This window comes from Protopterus annectens, chromosome 7.part0 (genome assembly GCF_019279795.1).
Source record: "Protopterus annectens isolate FY-2018-M chromosome 7.part0, PAN1.0, whole genome shotgun sequence".
NCBI lineage: Eukaryota > Metazoa > Chordata > Ceratodontiformes > Protopteridae > Protopterus > Protopterus annectens.
In genome coordinates, this window is record NC_056739.1 from 143,618,958 (window position 1) to 143,636,617 (window position 17,660).

A 17,660-nucleotide genomic window follows, 5' to 3' on the forward strand; every position below is an offset into this window, starting at 1 on the left:
ACCTATGTAACCATACAAAAAAATTATCATGCTGTGCCCCTGTGGGGGGGGGGGGGGGTTGCTGCTTCCTTGATATCGGGCTCATAGAGTCTGGACTACTGGCTCATACACACTAACAGAGACTTCTTCTCTTACCTCCATGACCTGTGCAGGTTTATCATTTAATTGCATAGTTTCTCTTACTGTTTTGTTTCTGTTTAAGGGAAAGAGGAGTCAGGCAGCAAAAGTTTGTCTGTGGTATTTTGAACTGTGGATACAATTCACATACACTGTATTCTGCAGATGAATGCTTCAGACAGGGAGAATGAATGTTTATTTCTTTATGCTACTTTTTGCCTTTACTCCATGGTTGTGCAACCTTGGAGTTAATATAGTTAAGTAAGTTGGGTAAATGGGGTCAAAGGAGCCAAAATGGGAGGTGCAGGAGGGCTTGCATCCCTACAACAATGTTCACTTATTGCGGTCTCCTTTTATTTGTGATGGAAGTAGTTATGGTGATGTATTTTACATGGATGTTTTTGACTCAGTGTAGCAGATAGCAAACATCCTGCATTTGTCTGCTTATCACAGATCACATAATATCACACCATGCTGTACCCACGAAAATCATATCAAACTGTAACTGTGCAAACCACATCAGGAAACACTCAAGCAAAAATTATATGTAGAGTCAAGCAAGTTGCATCAGACTGCACTTGGGCAATTCAGGTCAGACTGCACCCAAGTAGCTCCATCAGGGTGTATGCTTGTATCTCAGATTATGGTATGTTTAGCAGCCCAAATCAGTGTGTACTCACACAACCAGCTAAATACCCATAGAACCAGATCAAAGTACACCAGTGGAAACCAGACCTCTGCAGGCAAGTGTGAGCCAGGTTATGCCTGTTAACCCAGGGGCAGCACTTAGGAGTGTCGTCATCATGCAGCAATGGGATAAGTGGACAGACATACACACCCTATTTATTTTCCAATTTATTTCACTTTTTTTTGACAGAAGGAAAGTTAGTTTCAGGAAGCCAGACAGTCACTTGCTGCAGAGAACCTAGAATGAAAAGATAAAGATCCCCAGTACAAATATTGAAACAATGTATCACAGTAATCAGTTGCTTAAGCAGCTCATGCTTGGGATGAAGAATGAATCATTTCTATTTAGGGGTGACAGAGGCCTAAGTAGTGGCCGACGCACCCAGTAATCTTCCATGGTCATTTCATTTAATAAGAGCCTCCACAGTATATCTCTGTTAATCAGAGCAGTTTACAAATGAACAGCTGTGAAATCCCTAAAACTAGTGTCTGCTGACCTCTTCACCCCAGGGTCACTCCAGCCATACTCTAACAGACAGTATACTTCAAAACTTTCAAGGTATCCAACAACCTAATCGCAAGCTACTAACAGCAAACCATAAGACACCCACCTCAGTGTGTTAACAGCCATTGTCCTGCACATGCCTTCCCACACTGAATACCTGCCCAATGACTTACTTGTCAGATTACAGGTGCATACATTGCTGTTCAGGACTGTTAGTAGGTAGCCTGCAGTACCTGGCCTTTTTTTTTTTTTTTTTTTAACACCAAGTGGACTTTGGAGGGTTTGGAGGTGATGCACTATCAGATAATAATTTTGGGGACCTTAGTTATATTGAGTATGTGTAGGATCCCCTTCTAGATAATTACAAATTGGTGGCTGTTAGACACTAAACAGAGACTTCATATTTGTTTGGCTGTGGGGGATGGAGGAGTGGACACCAGTATCACATGACTGCATCGATGAGGCACACCAAACACAAAGTGACGTATAAGATGAAGATGACAGTGTTTCACTGTTCATGCCAAATTAACCCTTTGCCAATGTCCTTTGGACTGCACTCTGTTGCTGTGTACACTGGCACTGCTGTATGTGCCCTCTGGGTGTGATTCACTTGCATTGCTATATGTGCCCTCTGGGTGTGATTCACTGGCACTGCTATATGTGCCCTCTGGGTGTGATACACTAGCACTGCTATATGTGCCCTCTGGGTGTGATTCACTGGCACTGCTATATGTGCCCTCTGGGTGTGATTCACTGGCACTGCTAGATGTGCCCTCTGGGTGTAATACACTGGCACCGCTAGATGTGCCCTCTAGATGTGATTCACCAACCTTGGTGCAGGTCTCTGCATCTACTTATTACTTTATGCTGGAGGCAGCAATTCAGCCAGCTTCACATGCACTGGTTGGGTGTCCTGCACTGTAGTGGATCGTAATGCATCCAATCCCACGTCAGGCAGTGGCTACTGTGGGATTCAAATACCCGTCTCTTGTTCCACTGTTTAGCAAATGAATTGTCTTGGTACTGTACTCTACTGTCTACTTTCATAGAAGGTAAATGTGAAGCAGAATAAAGTTGCGTATTAAAAATGACTTCCCACACTTCTGTAAGCCCTAAATCCCCAAAGGATCCTTTCAGTGAGTTCACCTCCCCTGATGCTGAACTCACCATTGACTATTTTCTGTTGGAAATGACTGCCAGTGTTGTTTCCAAATGTGGTCCAGCAGTATTTTTTTTTCATTTGACAGATTTCCCCCTTATTAATTTTTCTGCAGCTGTAGAGTTTGTATACATAAGTTTGAGGAGGTGTATAGAGGAACCTTTTCCCATGGAATACACATTCTTTTAGGCTTGTTCAGTGGTTTAACCTCAGGGATAAGTAGGTGAAGCTATTAAGGAATGCATTTCTTGACACCATTCATTGACTGCAATTCCTGTTTAATTTCATACATAAATATAGCCCCATAAGAAATGTTCACATTTACATTGCACAAGTAATATACAGTCTTACAACTTTTTTAACTAACATATGACCAGGGTCAAGCTACAGTTCATCTCACAATGTGCAGTCTAACTTCAGCAGTAACAAAACTTCTTGTTTCAGATCTCGTTATTTAGAGCTAGAGGATCGCCAGAGTCGTTTGGATCAACAGCTGATACGATACAGTAACATGGATGGTAAGTCTCTTAGTAGATTTCAACAAACTGTCACAATTTATTTTCATATTTGTTAACTGAGAGGGCAGAATGATCTGAAGATTTTTTTCAAGTATGATCAGGGCCACAGGCAGATATTCTTCATATATATGAGATACATACAGACCAAAAGGCAAACAGTGACTCAATATTCAGTCATTAAAATACTAAAGTTACACTGTGCTGACATCATGGCTGCACATCTATGTACAACACATCAGCATAGTGTAATTGTTTACGTGCAGCAATGTGAGCACATCAGCAATGTTAGCACAGGATAACCGTCTACATACACCCACATCTACATATAACCATGTCAGCACAGAATAGTTATCTACATACAGCCATATCCGCACATTATAAACATCTATGTACAACCACATCAGCGTAGTGTAACCATCTACATACTGCAATGTCGAGGCAGGGTAACCATCTACATACAGCCATGTTAGCACATCATAAACATCTATGTACAACCACATCAGCATAGTGTAACCATCTACATACTGCAATGTCAGGGCAGGATAACTATCTACATACAGCCATGTTAGCACATTATAATCACCTATGTACAACCACATCAGCGTAGTGTAACCATCTACATACTGCAATGTCAGGGCAGGATAACCATCTACATACAGCCATGTTAGCACATTATAATCATCTATGTACAACCACATCAGCGTAGTGTAACCATCTACATACTGCAATGTCAGGGCAGGATAACCATCTACATACAGCCATGTCAGCACATTATAAACATCTATGTACAACCACATCAGCATAGTGTAACCATCTACATACTGCCATGTCGAGGCAGGGTAACCATCTACATACAACCATGTTAGCACATTATAAACATTTATGTACAACCACATCAGCGTAGTGTAACCATCTACATACTGCAATGTCAGGGCAGGATAACCATCTACATACAGCCATGTTAGCGCATTATAAACATCTATGTACAAACACATCAGAGTAGTCTAACCATCTACATACAGCAGTATGAGCACATCAACCATGTCAGTGCAGGATAACCATCTACATACAGCCCTGACAGCACAATGTAAAAATCTACATACAAGCCTTGTCAGCATAGCATATAAATCTTTATACAACTATATCAATACAGCCATTTCAGCACAATGTAAACATCTACATGAAACCATGTCAGCACAGAATAACCATCTACATCCGACCATGTCAAGACAGTGTAACTATCTGTATCCGACCATGTCAAGTCAGTGTAACCATCTACATACAGTCATGTCAAGACAGTGTAACCATCTACATACAACCATGTCAGCGCACTGCAATCATCCACATACAGCCATTTCAGCACAGGGTAATAATCTATATACACCTAGTGCATCAATCATATCAGCACAGCATAACCTTCTACATGTAGCGATGGTAGCACAGTATAACTGCCTAATATGATCATATCAGAACAGCATAACCATGTACATGCAAACATGTCAGCACAGAGTAGCCATCTACATACAGCCACGCCATCACAGCTTAACCATCTACATACAACCATGTCAATACAATGTAACCATCTGCATACAGCCATGCCATCACAGCTTAACCATCTACATACAACCATGTCAATACAATGTAACCATCTACATACAGCCACGCCATCACAGCTTAACCATCTACATACAACCATGTCAATACAATGTAACCATCTACATACAGCCACGCCATCACAGCTTAACCATCTACATACAACCATGTCAATACAATGTAACCATCTACATACAGCCACGCCATCACAGCTTAACCATCTACATACAACCATGTCAATACAATGTAACCATCTACATACAGCCACGCCATCACAGCTTAACCATCTACATACAACCATGTCAATACAATGTAACCATCTACATACAGCCACGCCATCACAGCTTAACCATCTACATACAACCATGTCAATACAATGTAACCATCTACATACAGCCATGCCATCACAGCTTAACCATCTACATACAACCATGTCAATACAATGTAACCATCTACATACAGCCACGCCATCACAGCTTAACCATCTACATACAACCATGTCAATACAATGTAACCATCTACATACAGCCACGCCATCACAGCTTAACCATCTACATACAACCATGTCAATACAATGTAACCATCTGCATACAGCCATGCCATCACAGCTTAACCATCTACATACAACCATGTCAATACAATGTAACCATCTGCATACAGCCATGCCATCACAGCTTAACCATCTACATACAATCATGTCAAGACAATGTTACCATCTACTTACAGCCAGGTCTACATACAGGCATGTCAGCAAAATGTAACCATCTGCATACAACCTTGTCAGAACAACATTACCATCTACATACAAGTATACTAGTCTGTCCTACTAGTGCTTGGGGTGGGTGGGTAAATGTACTGATCAGTTATGTTAGCATGGAAAAAAGGAGAGAGTTACTCTGTCTGCACATGGAAGGGAAAGGACTTGCTGATATTTCCTAGACTGGAAAACAATGAGATTCTGTGAGATGCAGGACATGTAAGGGAGATGCCGACTTTTCTTACCAGCACTCGTAAAGTAAGAGTTGATGATACGTCTTAGGCGTGTTTTGGACTAGACAGAAAGGGACTTGCTGAATTATCATGCATGATCAGGGAAGATAAGTGACCTGTTGATGTGTCCTGTAACATGAGAGGGAAATACTGCTCATGGTTGTACAGAATGTAGGAAGAAGCCATGAAATTCAAAGCCATTTCTACAGATATTCACAGGATTTAACCTGTGCACTACACAACTTTTTTATCTTGCTTAGTAGTTTCACATGTGAATCCCTGTCACTTACTATTCTTGGTTTAGGTGTCTCACTTCTCATCACTGCAGGCTAGAGCTAGTGATCACTGACAGAATAATACAGAACATGTTTGAGTGAAGTGACTAAATGGAGATAGGTGTCTGATGATTTCTTATTGAAGGGGCCGGGGGGGGTCCAACAGCAATAAATGCACAGGTCCTTTCACTAGTGGGTCTGATCCTAATATTGTATTGCATAAATTAGCTGAAAGGAGTCTGTGAATCTGTCAGCCTGAGTAATTCAGTTCCTAACCGTCACTCCAGAAATCCCATGCTGCTTTAAAAGACTCAACTGCCTTAGCTTCTGTAATCCATTCCCGTAATTAAGTCCACCTGTCAACCACCCTCTTTGTAGGAGAAAATACCAGTGATGCAGGCCCACAACCCTCTCTGTGAAAATTTTCCTTAAGCCTAGAGTCGCCTCATCTTCCATCTACCACACACATCCTTTTCTCCATATATGCCTTTCTTTTTCAAATCCACCCTTCCCACTTGATCACCAATGATACAAAATTTATACAAAATCACTGTATGCTGAAGTAGTAAAGGATTTGTCTTCCCACGCCCTTCTCCTGCATCGACCAATGAGGTGTATAGTGATGGCGAGGGTTTGGCTCTTCAGCACCTTTTACTTTGGGTATTTTATCTCCAAGAACTCATTACTGGTGTCCAGAAGAAGAAACTCTACTTTCCCCTATTGCTAAAACATTCTTAGTAAAATACAGGAACTGCCTCCTAACCAATTAGACAGATATGAGTACTGTTAGTTGTCCATGCATGTGGTGTTGAACAGCTGAGAAATGAAAACTGCCTAGTACACAGCTCATTAACTGTTGGTAATACATGCATGTGTTGTCAGAAAGCTGTAAACTCTTAAACCTACAAACATTTGCCTCTTTTACTAGCAGATTAATGGATGTTATACTCCCTAAACCTAAGCTCACTGTCCCATGAAGTTCTATCCATTGTTTGCCCCTTAGAACAGACTTGACAGCACTGATAACATGTTCTCAACACTAGTCCCTTTGCATTTGGAAATCTCTCCCACTAAAGATGCAATCACTCCATTCTGATCTTAGCCAACTTAAAATATCTGAATCTTGAAACCTCCTGTAAGTGGTATGCAATAGATAATATAACCTAAATCAGGTCCTCTCCCTCTAGTCTTTCATTTCCTTTATACTACACCCTGTTACTCTATGAATGATGTCATCCCCCACCCCATCATTTCTCATATTTCTCATCTTCTTTCCAGTCTTCATCAGCTTTTAGGTTCATAGGTGTGTATTAGGCTAATGACCCTGAAGCCTTCACAAGCCTAACCTATAGAAGTGCTCTGGCATCGTGCTGCCTGACGTTACTTCCCAGTGCCTCTATCAAGTAGAGCCACTGGAGTGATCCCCGGGGGTGAACTTTCTATTTCCCATCCACTCGTCAAGATTGCTCTTGAAGAGGGGCCAGTGAGGTGCTCTGCTTGATGTGTATGGGAAGTCTATTCCAGAGCATGGGCAGTCTCGGGGTTAAGAACCTGTATCTCCAGCATGTTCTGTTGATTGTGGTAATGAGGTTGAGGTCTCTGGAACGTGTGGTGCAGAGGAATTGGGATTTCTTTAGATGTAGCATTTCTAACAGAGCTGGATCATACATGGCTTTGTAAGTCAAACAGAGATCACCTCTTAGTAGATGATATGAGACAGAGCATGAATAGCTGGAGTTTTTTTTTGAGTCTGTGTGTAGGACAAGTGTTTAAGGACTAGGATACTCTTTGTGAGGTACTTTTGTGGCCTCTGTAGCTGTTGAAGTTGTCTAGTGAGGTACGTGCCAAATGCACCCTCCCTTCCTTCCTTCTACCTTCCCTCATACACATTATTGTATGTACTGCATATAGTTATTAGTTACTTCTATCCTGTATTATGATCCATTTATGTAACTTGTCTTATAGTTTAACTGTCACAAGTTTGAGTTGCAGTTCTTTTATTTATAGTTGTATTTTTTAGTTACAATCCTGATTTCTTGCTTATAAAACATGCTTCGCTATTCATCATTATACATCCATCTAATACAAAATATAAGCTTTGTTATTTTCTTTGCATTGTATTTTCCTGGGATGAGCCTGAAAATAGTCCATTGACATCAGTGTTCTAGGAAATGGAAATAAAAATAAAATGCCTAATACACAGGTGCATGCACTGCTGATAGTCTTTGCATGTGGTGTGAAAACGTTGGGACAGCAGAAGTGCTCAATTACACAGAGATATGCACTATAGTAATTTATGCCTTGGCTGTCAGAGGTGGGACATCAGAATCAAGGTGCTGACTGTATGTCAGCTGCTCTGATTACTTTAGAAGCATGGTCCACAGAATTCTATGTGCAGCAGTGTCTGAGGTCAGGGTACTGCCACTGATTCAGGAGGGATGCTCCCGTTGTGTTTTTTATGAAACTGATTTCACAAGGAAAAGACTGGTTTGCACCTTTAAGTTTATTTATAAGGAAAGGATGAGAACGTGAGGTTTGTAAGACTGCTAACATGACGCTATTTAAGGCACAGAACATTCTAAAGTAGCAGATGAGAGGAGCAAGGGTGCGACAGATGTGTTACACCTGTGTAATGCACACCTTCGTAGAATCTATCTCCTAACAGTACACACCTGTGTAACGCACACCTTCATGGAATCTGTCTTCTAACAGTACACACCTGTGTAATGCACACCTTTGTGGAATCTGTCTCCTAACAGTACATACCTGTGTAATGCACACCTTCATGGAATCCGGCTTCTAACAGTACATACCTGTGTAACGCACACCTTCGTGGAATCTGTCTTCTAACGGTACACACCTGTGTAACGCACACCTTCATGGAATCTGTCTTCTAACGGTACACACCTGTGTAACGCATACCTTCATGGAATCTGCCTCCTAACGGTACACACTTGTCTAATGCATACCTTCATGGACTCTATATCCTAACAGTACACAGCTGTGTAATGCACACCTTCATGGAATTCGTCTCCTGACAGTACACATCCATGTAATGCACACCTTCATGAAATCTGTCTCCTAACAGTACACACCCATGTAACGCACACCTTCATGGAATCTGTCTCCTAACAGTACACACCTGTGTACCGCACACCTTCATGGAATCTGTCTCCTAACAGTACACACCTGTGTACCGCACACCTTTGTGGAATCTGTCTTCTAACAGTACACACCTGTGTAACACACACCTTCATGGAATCTGCCTCCTAACGGTACACACTTGTCTAATGCATACCTTCATGGAATCTATATCCTAACAGTACACAGCTGTGTAATGCACACCTTCATGGAATCCGTCTCCTAACAGTACACACCTGTGTGGAATCTGTCTCCTAACAGTGCACACCTGTGTACTGCACACTTTCATGGAATCTGTCTTCTAACAGTACACACCTGTGTAATGCACACCTCTGTGGAATCTGTCTCCTAACAGTACACACCTGTGTACCGCACACCTTTGTGGAATCTGTCTCCTAACAGTACACACCTGTGTACCGCACACCTTTGTGGAATCTGTCTCCTAACAGTACACACCTGTGTAATGCACACCTTCGTGGAATCTGTCTTCTAACAGTACACACCTGTGTAACGCACACCTTTGTGGAATCTGTCTCCTAACAGTACACACCTTCATGGAATCTGTCTCCTAACAGTACACACATCTTAAGCATATTAATAGATGAAACTGTGTGTTTTTTAAAGCTTAATTCCTTTTCAGTAGATGCTAAGCATTGCTATGAAAGTGTAACTATAGACTGTGGTACTTGTTCTTTAGCAGATGGATGTTAACAGATGTAAGGAACAGCATAACTGTAGGATTTACTCCATTTGGTTAGCTTTGTCAGAAAATGGGAACTGAAGGACAGGGCTACAAATGTAGTGGGGCAGAGTACAGTGGCTTGGGTTTCCAGTGGTATATCATGACTGCTACAAATATAGTGGGGCAGAGTACAGTGGCTTGGGTTTCCAGTGGTATATCATGACTGCTACAAATATAGTGGGGCAGAGTACAGTGGCTTGGGTTTCCAGTGGTATATCATGACTGCTACAAATATAGTGGGGCAGAGTACAGTGGCTTGGGTTTCCAGTGGTATATCATGACTGCTACAAATATAGTGGGGCAGAGTACAGTGGCTTGGGTTTCCAGTGGTATATCATGACTGCTACAAATATAGTGGGGCAGAGTACAGTGGCTTGGGTTTCCAGTGGTATATCATGACTATGTTCTTGTTTCACTGAGTAAATATTTTAGTTGCTTGTTAAGGAAAGCTGTTCTGCAGATTTGTAGACATTACTAAACTTAGTTGGCACAATTACGCATGAAGTCATTTAATTTCCTTACCTGTGCTACTTACAGATAATGGGGTTCAGTTTTGGTAATGCACCACAATAATTTGCATTTGACTCTGATACCTCATGATTAGCTGTAAGTGATGAGACATGATAGGTGGTAAAAGCTAGTAGCGATTTAAAAAAAACATGCTCAAATATGGTCACTACCAGTAGGAAAAGCAAGCAGCCAATAGCGATGATGCAGTAGATATGCCCAGTAGCCTTCTGTGACGAATAAAGGAAAGTAGAAAGTATTGACAATGATAGCAGCACAGTGAGAGCTGTAGTCTGAGGGATGTTAGCAAGATGACTGAATAAAACAACTAAAATGCAAAGTCTGAAAAATGGATATTTTGAAAAGTGTGTATTACAGCAAGGAATAAAATAGCCTGGGCTTACAGATGAAATGAGAAATGTGAAGGGTTACCGGATAGTTGCATATAAATTGTGGTAACAGGCATTAAGAAACGCAGCTCATGGAAAGCTGATAACCAACCCAAAACATCAAATATGAGAATTGATGTTTTTGGTAAACTAGTTGAAAGTCACTCAGTTGCTGTCATGGCCAGTCATTGCACTGGACATTTCCCCACATTCAGAGATGCAGTGGTCCTTTTGTTGAGTAGGTTTTACGTTCAGAGTGCAGGGCTGTGCACCTTCGTACATGAAGACTGAGGCATTGCCACAGTGAAAAAAAATTAAAACATTCAGGATTTTGTGAATTTCAATAAAACTACCTACAACCTGTCATTCTGAGTCTAGAAACAGGAAGTATAAAGGGGAAGATGCAGACTACAGTTAAAACAGAAATGGTGCAGTGCATTTATAAGGGAAGGTTGGTTTACTCTGTGGACTAGCTGAACCCAAAAGGTGTCGGTAGAATTGTTAACGAGCAGTTTGTTTACACACGTGTTTTCAATCTAGGTTGAAAAAGTACTTCACAAAGTAATAGTTTTAGGGTTTTCATTGTTCACAGAGTAATCATTAGCTCTCTCCTGCATGCAGTGCCTATATTACTGTATTCCTTCTATTTACCCACAAGGCAGGCACTGTCTATATTAACCTGTTCCTTCTGTTTACCTACAGGGCAGGCATTGTACTCACACCCTTTCTGTGTGCCGAGACAGTACTGCAGTCTTGACCAAGAGCAGCCATTTATTCTGATAAACGGGTAATTCAGATTGCATGAACACTGCACCCAGTCTGGGCCCCATTGAAGGAAAGGAACTGCTCTACATGTGTTTGTGTTTGTTTTAATAGACTGTATTTGGGTACATAATCAACTCATTCTGCAGTGCGTTCCAACTTGGCTTTATTTTCTGGGCAGTATATCAGTTTGTCATTCCTGACTGGTACCAATCAGTAATGTACAGACAGATTAGACTCCCCAGCATTAAATTAGCATATGCTGATTATTTATTAATTAATTAATTTATTTATTTTAGTAACATCAAATTCTTTTTTGCCTCTTGTCCATCAGCCTTGAAGGTGAACTTCTGATACATGTGTTTTGATACATTATTTTTAGTGTTAGATATCAGTTATTACTCTCAAAGTGTACTTTTGTTGCAGAACTGCCATAGTTATTCAAAAGCGCCCCTCAAAATATTTCCTAGTTGCATCTGATTACTAGAAAAGCACAGCCCTTGCTGTGATCTAGCAGTTAAGAAATATCTTTAAAAAGGCTCTGCAAATTCTTACATTTTCTGACTTTTGAGAAGATTGATTTTGTGTCTTAACCTTAATTTTTGGTACTATTGCAAAGTGCAGTGATTTGTATTTTGCTGTAATTTACTTTGAGAAGTGAAATTGCCTGCTTGCTTGCTTAGTGCTGAGTGTGTTGGTGGAGGGCCATGTTAATCTGGGCTAATTCCATAGGTCTTTCCTCACACTAAAGGTATAGTTCAGTAACGGATCACTCTGAACATTATCCTGGTAGCATTAGTCTCTTGGAGCTCAATCACAACATTTCAGTTATACAGCCAACAGATTAACTACCTTTTTTTTTTTTTTTAATTTAGATTCAAAGAAAACTGATTACGATCGTGCAAAAGAAGAGCGTATTCTGAAGGAGAAGTTGGAAGTGGTCCACATGCGGGATGCACTTATTACGATCCTGGAGGAGCAGAGGTTACAGGAAATGAATGATGAACAGCAGAGGCAAGCAGCAAGGTGTAAAAGTAAAAAGCCAAGGGTGTTATCCTTTCACTGGATATAAAATGAGGTGCAAAACTGGTAGAGTGCTTTGTCTGGATACTTACTAGCTGGTGTATTACTCGAGTCCAACACTGGCTGTACTGGCACAAATCCATCATGGAGACTATTTAATGAAACTGATTAAAAAACTGTAGTATTTAGTTTCTCTCTTATCTTATATGAAGACCTACTCTGCCTTTCTGGCAGTGAAGTGGTCTGGAAATGTTCATGTAAAAAAGACATTTGCTTTATTTGCAAGAATATGCAGTCTGTGTATAAAGGCACTTTAAACAATAATTTGATTCTGTACATATATGGAGCATTTTGTATAAAAGTACGTTTGATTCTGGGTTTCTGTTTTACTTTGGTGACCCAGAATGCTTTGCTTTGTGTTTTATAAAACTGCTGGTAATTTACATTTCTTGGAGCTCCGGCTAAGGAGCCGCTATCTTCAGATGGTCATTCTGCTCTCATTTCATCATCAGATTCCCCTCATTATGCCAGACTGTGTGTTGTGCCTGAGGTCAGGGACCTGTAAATTTGGTACATTTCTTTTGCAGGAGCTGTAGTGCCTCTGTTGGAGTGGTAAAGGTTGGGGAAGGAACCCACCGCAGTTATTGCTAGGCCAGCTGTTATAAACATGGAAATGCTGTCATAAATTGCCACACTAAACGTTTTATGTTGCTTCATTGGATTCCGGCTCTTAGCAGTAGCTCCCATGCAAGTGCATGAGATTGCAGATATTCTTGCTGCTGCATTCAAAGGTAGTATTTTAGTACATTCCTGCTGAAGCCATCTCTGGCATCCTGCGCTTACCAAGAGAAGGAGGGGATGACTTTGCAGTAGTATTTATTACTTAGCCTGTCCTGAGTTTTGAATCTGGAATCATTTAACCTCTATAGTATTCATATGCTAATCATATATGTGGCAATTAGGCACATCTGAGCAAATACCACCAAAAGACACCTTGTGCGTTAGCTTGTCCGTGTAAAAAGCAGTAACAAGCTTTGTTAAAGGTCTGCCCTTTTCTCATATGATTAAATATGATCTTCGACCAGATTAAACAAGTCATTGTTCTGTCTGGTAAATTTGGGAGAAGAGTTTTAAAACAATCACATACCAGCTGTTTTTACTTGGTTTAGCCTTTTTCCCTGATAATTGACACAGGGATTTGCACTTTTTGTGCTCTGTGTTGTATGTCAACAGTGAGGGACTAGAGAAAGTAATTCTCATTTTAATTTTAATAACTTTATTGATTTATCACTTAAGACATACGCAAACCTGCATTTATATAAAAGAGAAAAAAACATATTAGCATATTCCCAGTTGCAAATATTATACATCAGATGTATTCTTTTGCATATTTATCAACAATCTAACAGTGACCAATTCCAGCCTTCACTTAAACCTCACTCCTCCTACAAAGCACTGTTCTGCATGTATTGTTCCCAGAGTTTCCATTTTTTGTGTAATTTGCTTCTACTGTTTTCTAAAGATCCCACTTCCAGTTCTTTTATCTCTGTTACAATATTCAGTATTTCAAATAGTTGTTTTACACTTTGATTTCCATTTTCTAGTGGTTGCTTTTTTGGCAGCCACCAAAATTATACTTAACAAGGTATTGCTATGTGTAGGCAAGTCATATCTTTATCCCAGTTCAAAAAAATCATTTCCTTAGTTATACCCATTTGGTGGCACAATGTTTCTGACAGAGTACTCCGTATGGCTTTTTTTTAAAGTCTGCCAACTCAATACACTCCCTGAACATATGTTCCTAGTTATTTCTTTCTTCCCCATCACTCCTCCGATATTTGCCATCTACTTGAGAAAAAACTTTTGGAGTCTGCTTGGAGTATAACATTACCAATACAAACACAGCTAGACATAAATCATAAATCTTCTAGACTTTGTTGCATAATTGGGAGCCATACACGTTGTCTTGTTGTTTGTGATTTGTTTATCCAGTCTCTCTTTCCAACCTGATTGATTCCTATAGTTATCATGCAGCATTTTATATGCTTTATTATTTTCCCTTTTTTAATACCAGCTTTTGTTCTAGTTTTAACTAAAATCTCTACCAGAGCAGGTCCTTTATTTACAATCCCTCTGTCCCTTTCTCTATGCCTCTACTCAGATATAAATCCTTGATATATGGAATGCAGTCTGTAGCCTGCAGTCCAAATGTCTCCTTCATGCTTTCCAATTCTATTACTTTTCTCTCTTTAGATATTTGCTCCAAATATCTTGGTTCCTTTGCCATGTTTCTCCAGTAAGTTCCAGCACCCGCTTGCCTATTCTCGGTACCCATAATTGCAGTCATCCCTCTCAACAATATCTTCTTTTTCCATGGTTGTGTTGTCTTATTTCCTAGAATACTTTCTGCTACTTGGAGTATAATATTCTATGTAGCTGTTTTATTCTACTTACAGATCCGCATTCAAAATCCCAATCTCTCTCCATATTTCTTTATTTTCTGACTGCTTCATCATCCCTTCCTACTTTGAATTGTAGCTTTCTGCTTGTGTTATGTATGTGAGCCTTAACAGTGTAGTTCTAAAATATCCCCCCCCCCCCAAAATCAGGTAATCCTAATCCACCTTGTTTTATTGGAAGGATGAATTTATCCCCTTTGACCCTTGTCCTCTTCACCTGTCAGATAAATTCATCCAGTTGTTTATTAATTGCTTTCCACAACTTCTCCTCTGGTTGATAAAATAATACCTGACCTGTATATAAAGCTAAAGGGAGTAAAAACATTTTCAATGCTTGTAGCGTGTTATCCATAAAACAGAGCTTCCAATTCCTCATTTTTTGTGTTATCTTTGTTTAGTCTCTTCCCACATATCCTTTGCTAAAACAGAATGCTTCATTTTATCATGTCCCTATAAATCTGTATATTGCTTGACCAATTCATGTGTGGGTACATAAAATGGGAAGCACATAGAATGTTGAGTTCTTAACAATTAGTAGTATTATATGTGCTATATCCATGCTATCTGTGTACAGGTCTATTTTAATCTTGTTTGCATTCAGCATCTGGGGGCCAGAAGACAAACCTGTGACAAAAAAGTTCCACCCGTCCTGAGACAGAGGACAGGGGCATTGGCACAGTATTCAGGGATGAAACCTCTACAACAGCAGTGTGTGTACTGCTTTATCAATTATTGTAGGTTTTTCTCGATATTAGTAAGATGCTGTCCAGTTCGATTCTCAGCTAAAGCGTCTTCTGCATGGAAACATGCGCGAATGGGCGTTCCTTTGTTGAAGGTTGTGCATCAGGGCTGGTAACTCAGTATGTAAAAATCAACTACCAATTATTAGCGGACTGGAGTTCCACTGTGGCGACCCCTAACCAGGAAAAGCCAAAAGACACAAACAAGAGTATATATCCACAGTGGTGGTGCTGCGGTAGCGTTGTCGCCTCACAGTAAGACGCTGTCCGGTTCAACTCTCAGTTAGAGCGTCTTCTGCGTAGAAACATGCATGAATGGGCGTACCTTCGTTGAACGTTGTGCGTCAGGGCTGGTAACTAGGTACATAAAAATCAACTGCCAATCATTAGCGGACAGGAGTTCCGCTGCGGCAACCCCTAACCGGGAAAAGCCAAAAGTCACAACAACAAGAGTATATAAAACATCAGGTAGAAAGGCAATGAACAAAAACATATACGTGTGTACATTGTAATAGCTGGAAATTTTTGCATAAAAATTATGTAAAACATGAATAATATAAGCAAAAAATTCCAAATTCTAAATCTTGGAATAATGAATCCTAAATAGCATTTCAGTATTTTAAAGTTAGAAGTACGATTCATGTTAGTACAGAACTTGGCATTGCTGACCTTTTATGCATTACACAAATAAGCAGAAATATTTTGTGAGATGCAGAAAAGTCCTGAAGTGTGTGACAATATGATTAGCGTAGTGACTGGCTGCAGGCACTAAGCTTCACATGCAACTGTTACCTTCTTCTATAGGTATTCTATTTGATGCCCCATAATTTAACGTATACCTTTTTCTATGGGTATTCTGTTTGCTGCCCCATAATTTAATGTATACCTTCTTCTGTGGGTATTTTATTTGATGCCCCATAACTTGATGTACAGTGAGAAGATTAGATCACACTGTGTATATTAATTTTTTTCTGATGGTATTGCCATATTGTAACAAAGAGAATAAGGTTTTCCTTTAAAAGCAGTGAGAATTTCTTTGGTGCTGTCATAGATCGCTATACTTCATCGAGCACTTGATTGTAGCATTAACTGGAAGTAAGGAGGCAGCTGTTTCACAGATTTGTAGTCATATGTCTTCTCTGAACTTCAGTAGAGTGTTGTGTGTGCATTGAGCCCAAGTCTATTAACCAGAAAGACAATTAAAAGTAAAGTGCAAAAAAGTTCCCAATCAATCAAAAGTGCCTAACTTAACCAATTCTACATGTTTGCAAAGCATGTAAGATTTTATCAATGTTTTTACAGGTGTTGCAGTGAAGCAGCACCCTCATGTGGTGAGCTGGACCCTCCACATTTCTACAGCTGTGTGTGTGTGTGTGTGTATATATATATATATATATATATATATTTTTTTTTTTTTTTTTTTAAACTTCTTGATCACCCAACAATGTTGAGGTGTACTTGCAAGGAGAAAGTAAACCTGTATCCAGAAAAGGTCCTAGTCCTTTTAGACTTGAGTGGTATTTTAGTACCAATATACCCAACCAAAAATGCTCAGTACAGGTAGGAAATGCACTAGAGAGAGGTATCTCTCTGTCTTATCAATCAGCCAGTGTCACATTGAGTGCCCAGTAAATATATAGATAACACTCCAAATAACCGGTAGACAGAAGTGAGTTTCTCAGTTCTTTATTATTGCATGTAAGCGCTACTTAGTGTTACAGAAGATTACAGGGTTCAATCACTGTTTTTATTGTATAGTAAATGGGAGTGGCTAGGGCCAGTAGCCAATTGGCATGTGTAGGTGTGTAAGAATGGTTTAAATCCTTTATTCAAAGTCATGCTGAAAGGTGAAACCATTCCTCACGCTCTTTGTATTATTAGAGAGATCCTAAACCACCAATCAGAATTGTTACAATTCCATCCATAGTTTAAATAATTTAAATAAGCCACCAGTTAGAATTGTTACAATTCCATCTATAGTTTAGATAATTTAAATAAACCACCAATCAGAATTGTTACAATTCCATCCTTAGTTTAAAAAACTTTTGAGTGT

The 17,660-nt window shown here is 39.9% G+C and overlaps 1 protein-coding gene across 3 annotated transcripts in view; it reads left to right on the top strand.

The window, feature by feature from the left end:
* Positions 1-14,186, top strand: part of LOC122806293 (F-actin-monooxygenase mical1-like) — a 1,110,237-nt gene extending 1,096,051 nt beyond the window's left edge. For all 3 annotated transcript variants that reach the window (XM_044076589.1, XM_044076591.1, XM_044076590.1), the window contains exons 28-29: positions 2,913-2,986; positions 12,261-14,186. In XM_044076589.1, coding sequence (XP_043932524.1) covers positions 2,913-2,986; positions 12,261-12,457 — 271 coding nt within the window. In that variant the 3' untranslated portion in view covers positions 12,458-14,186. The remainder of the gene's footprint in view (positions 1-2,912; positions 2,987-12,260) is intronic.
* The last annotated feature ends 3,474 nt before the right edge of the window (positions 14,187-17,660 follow it).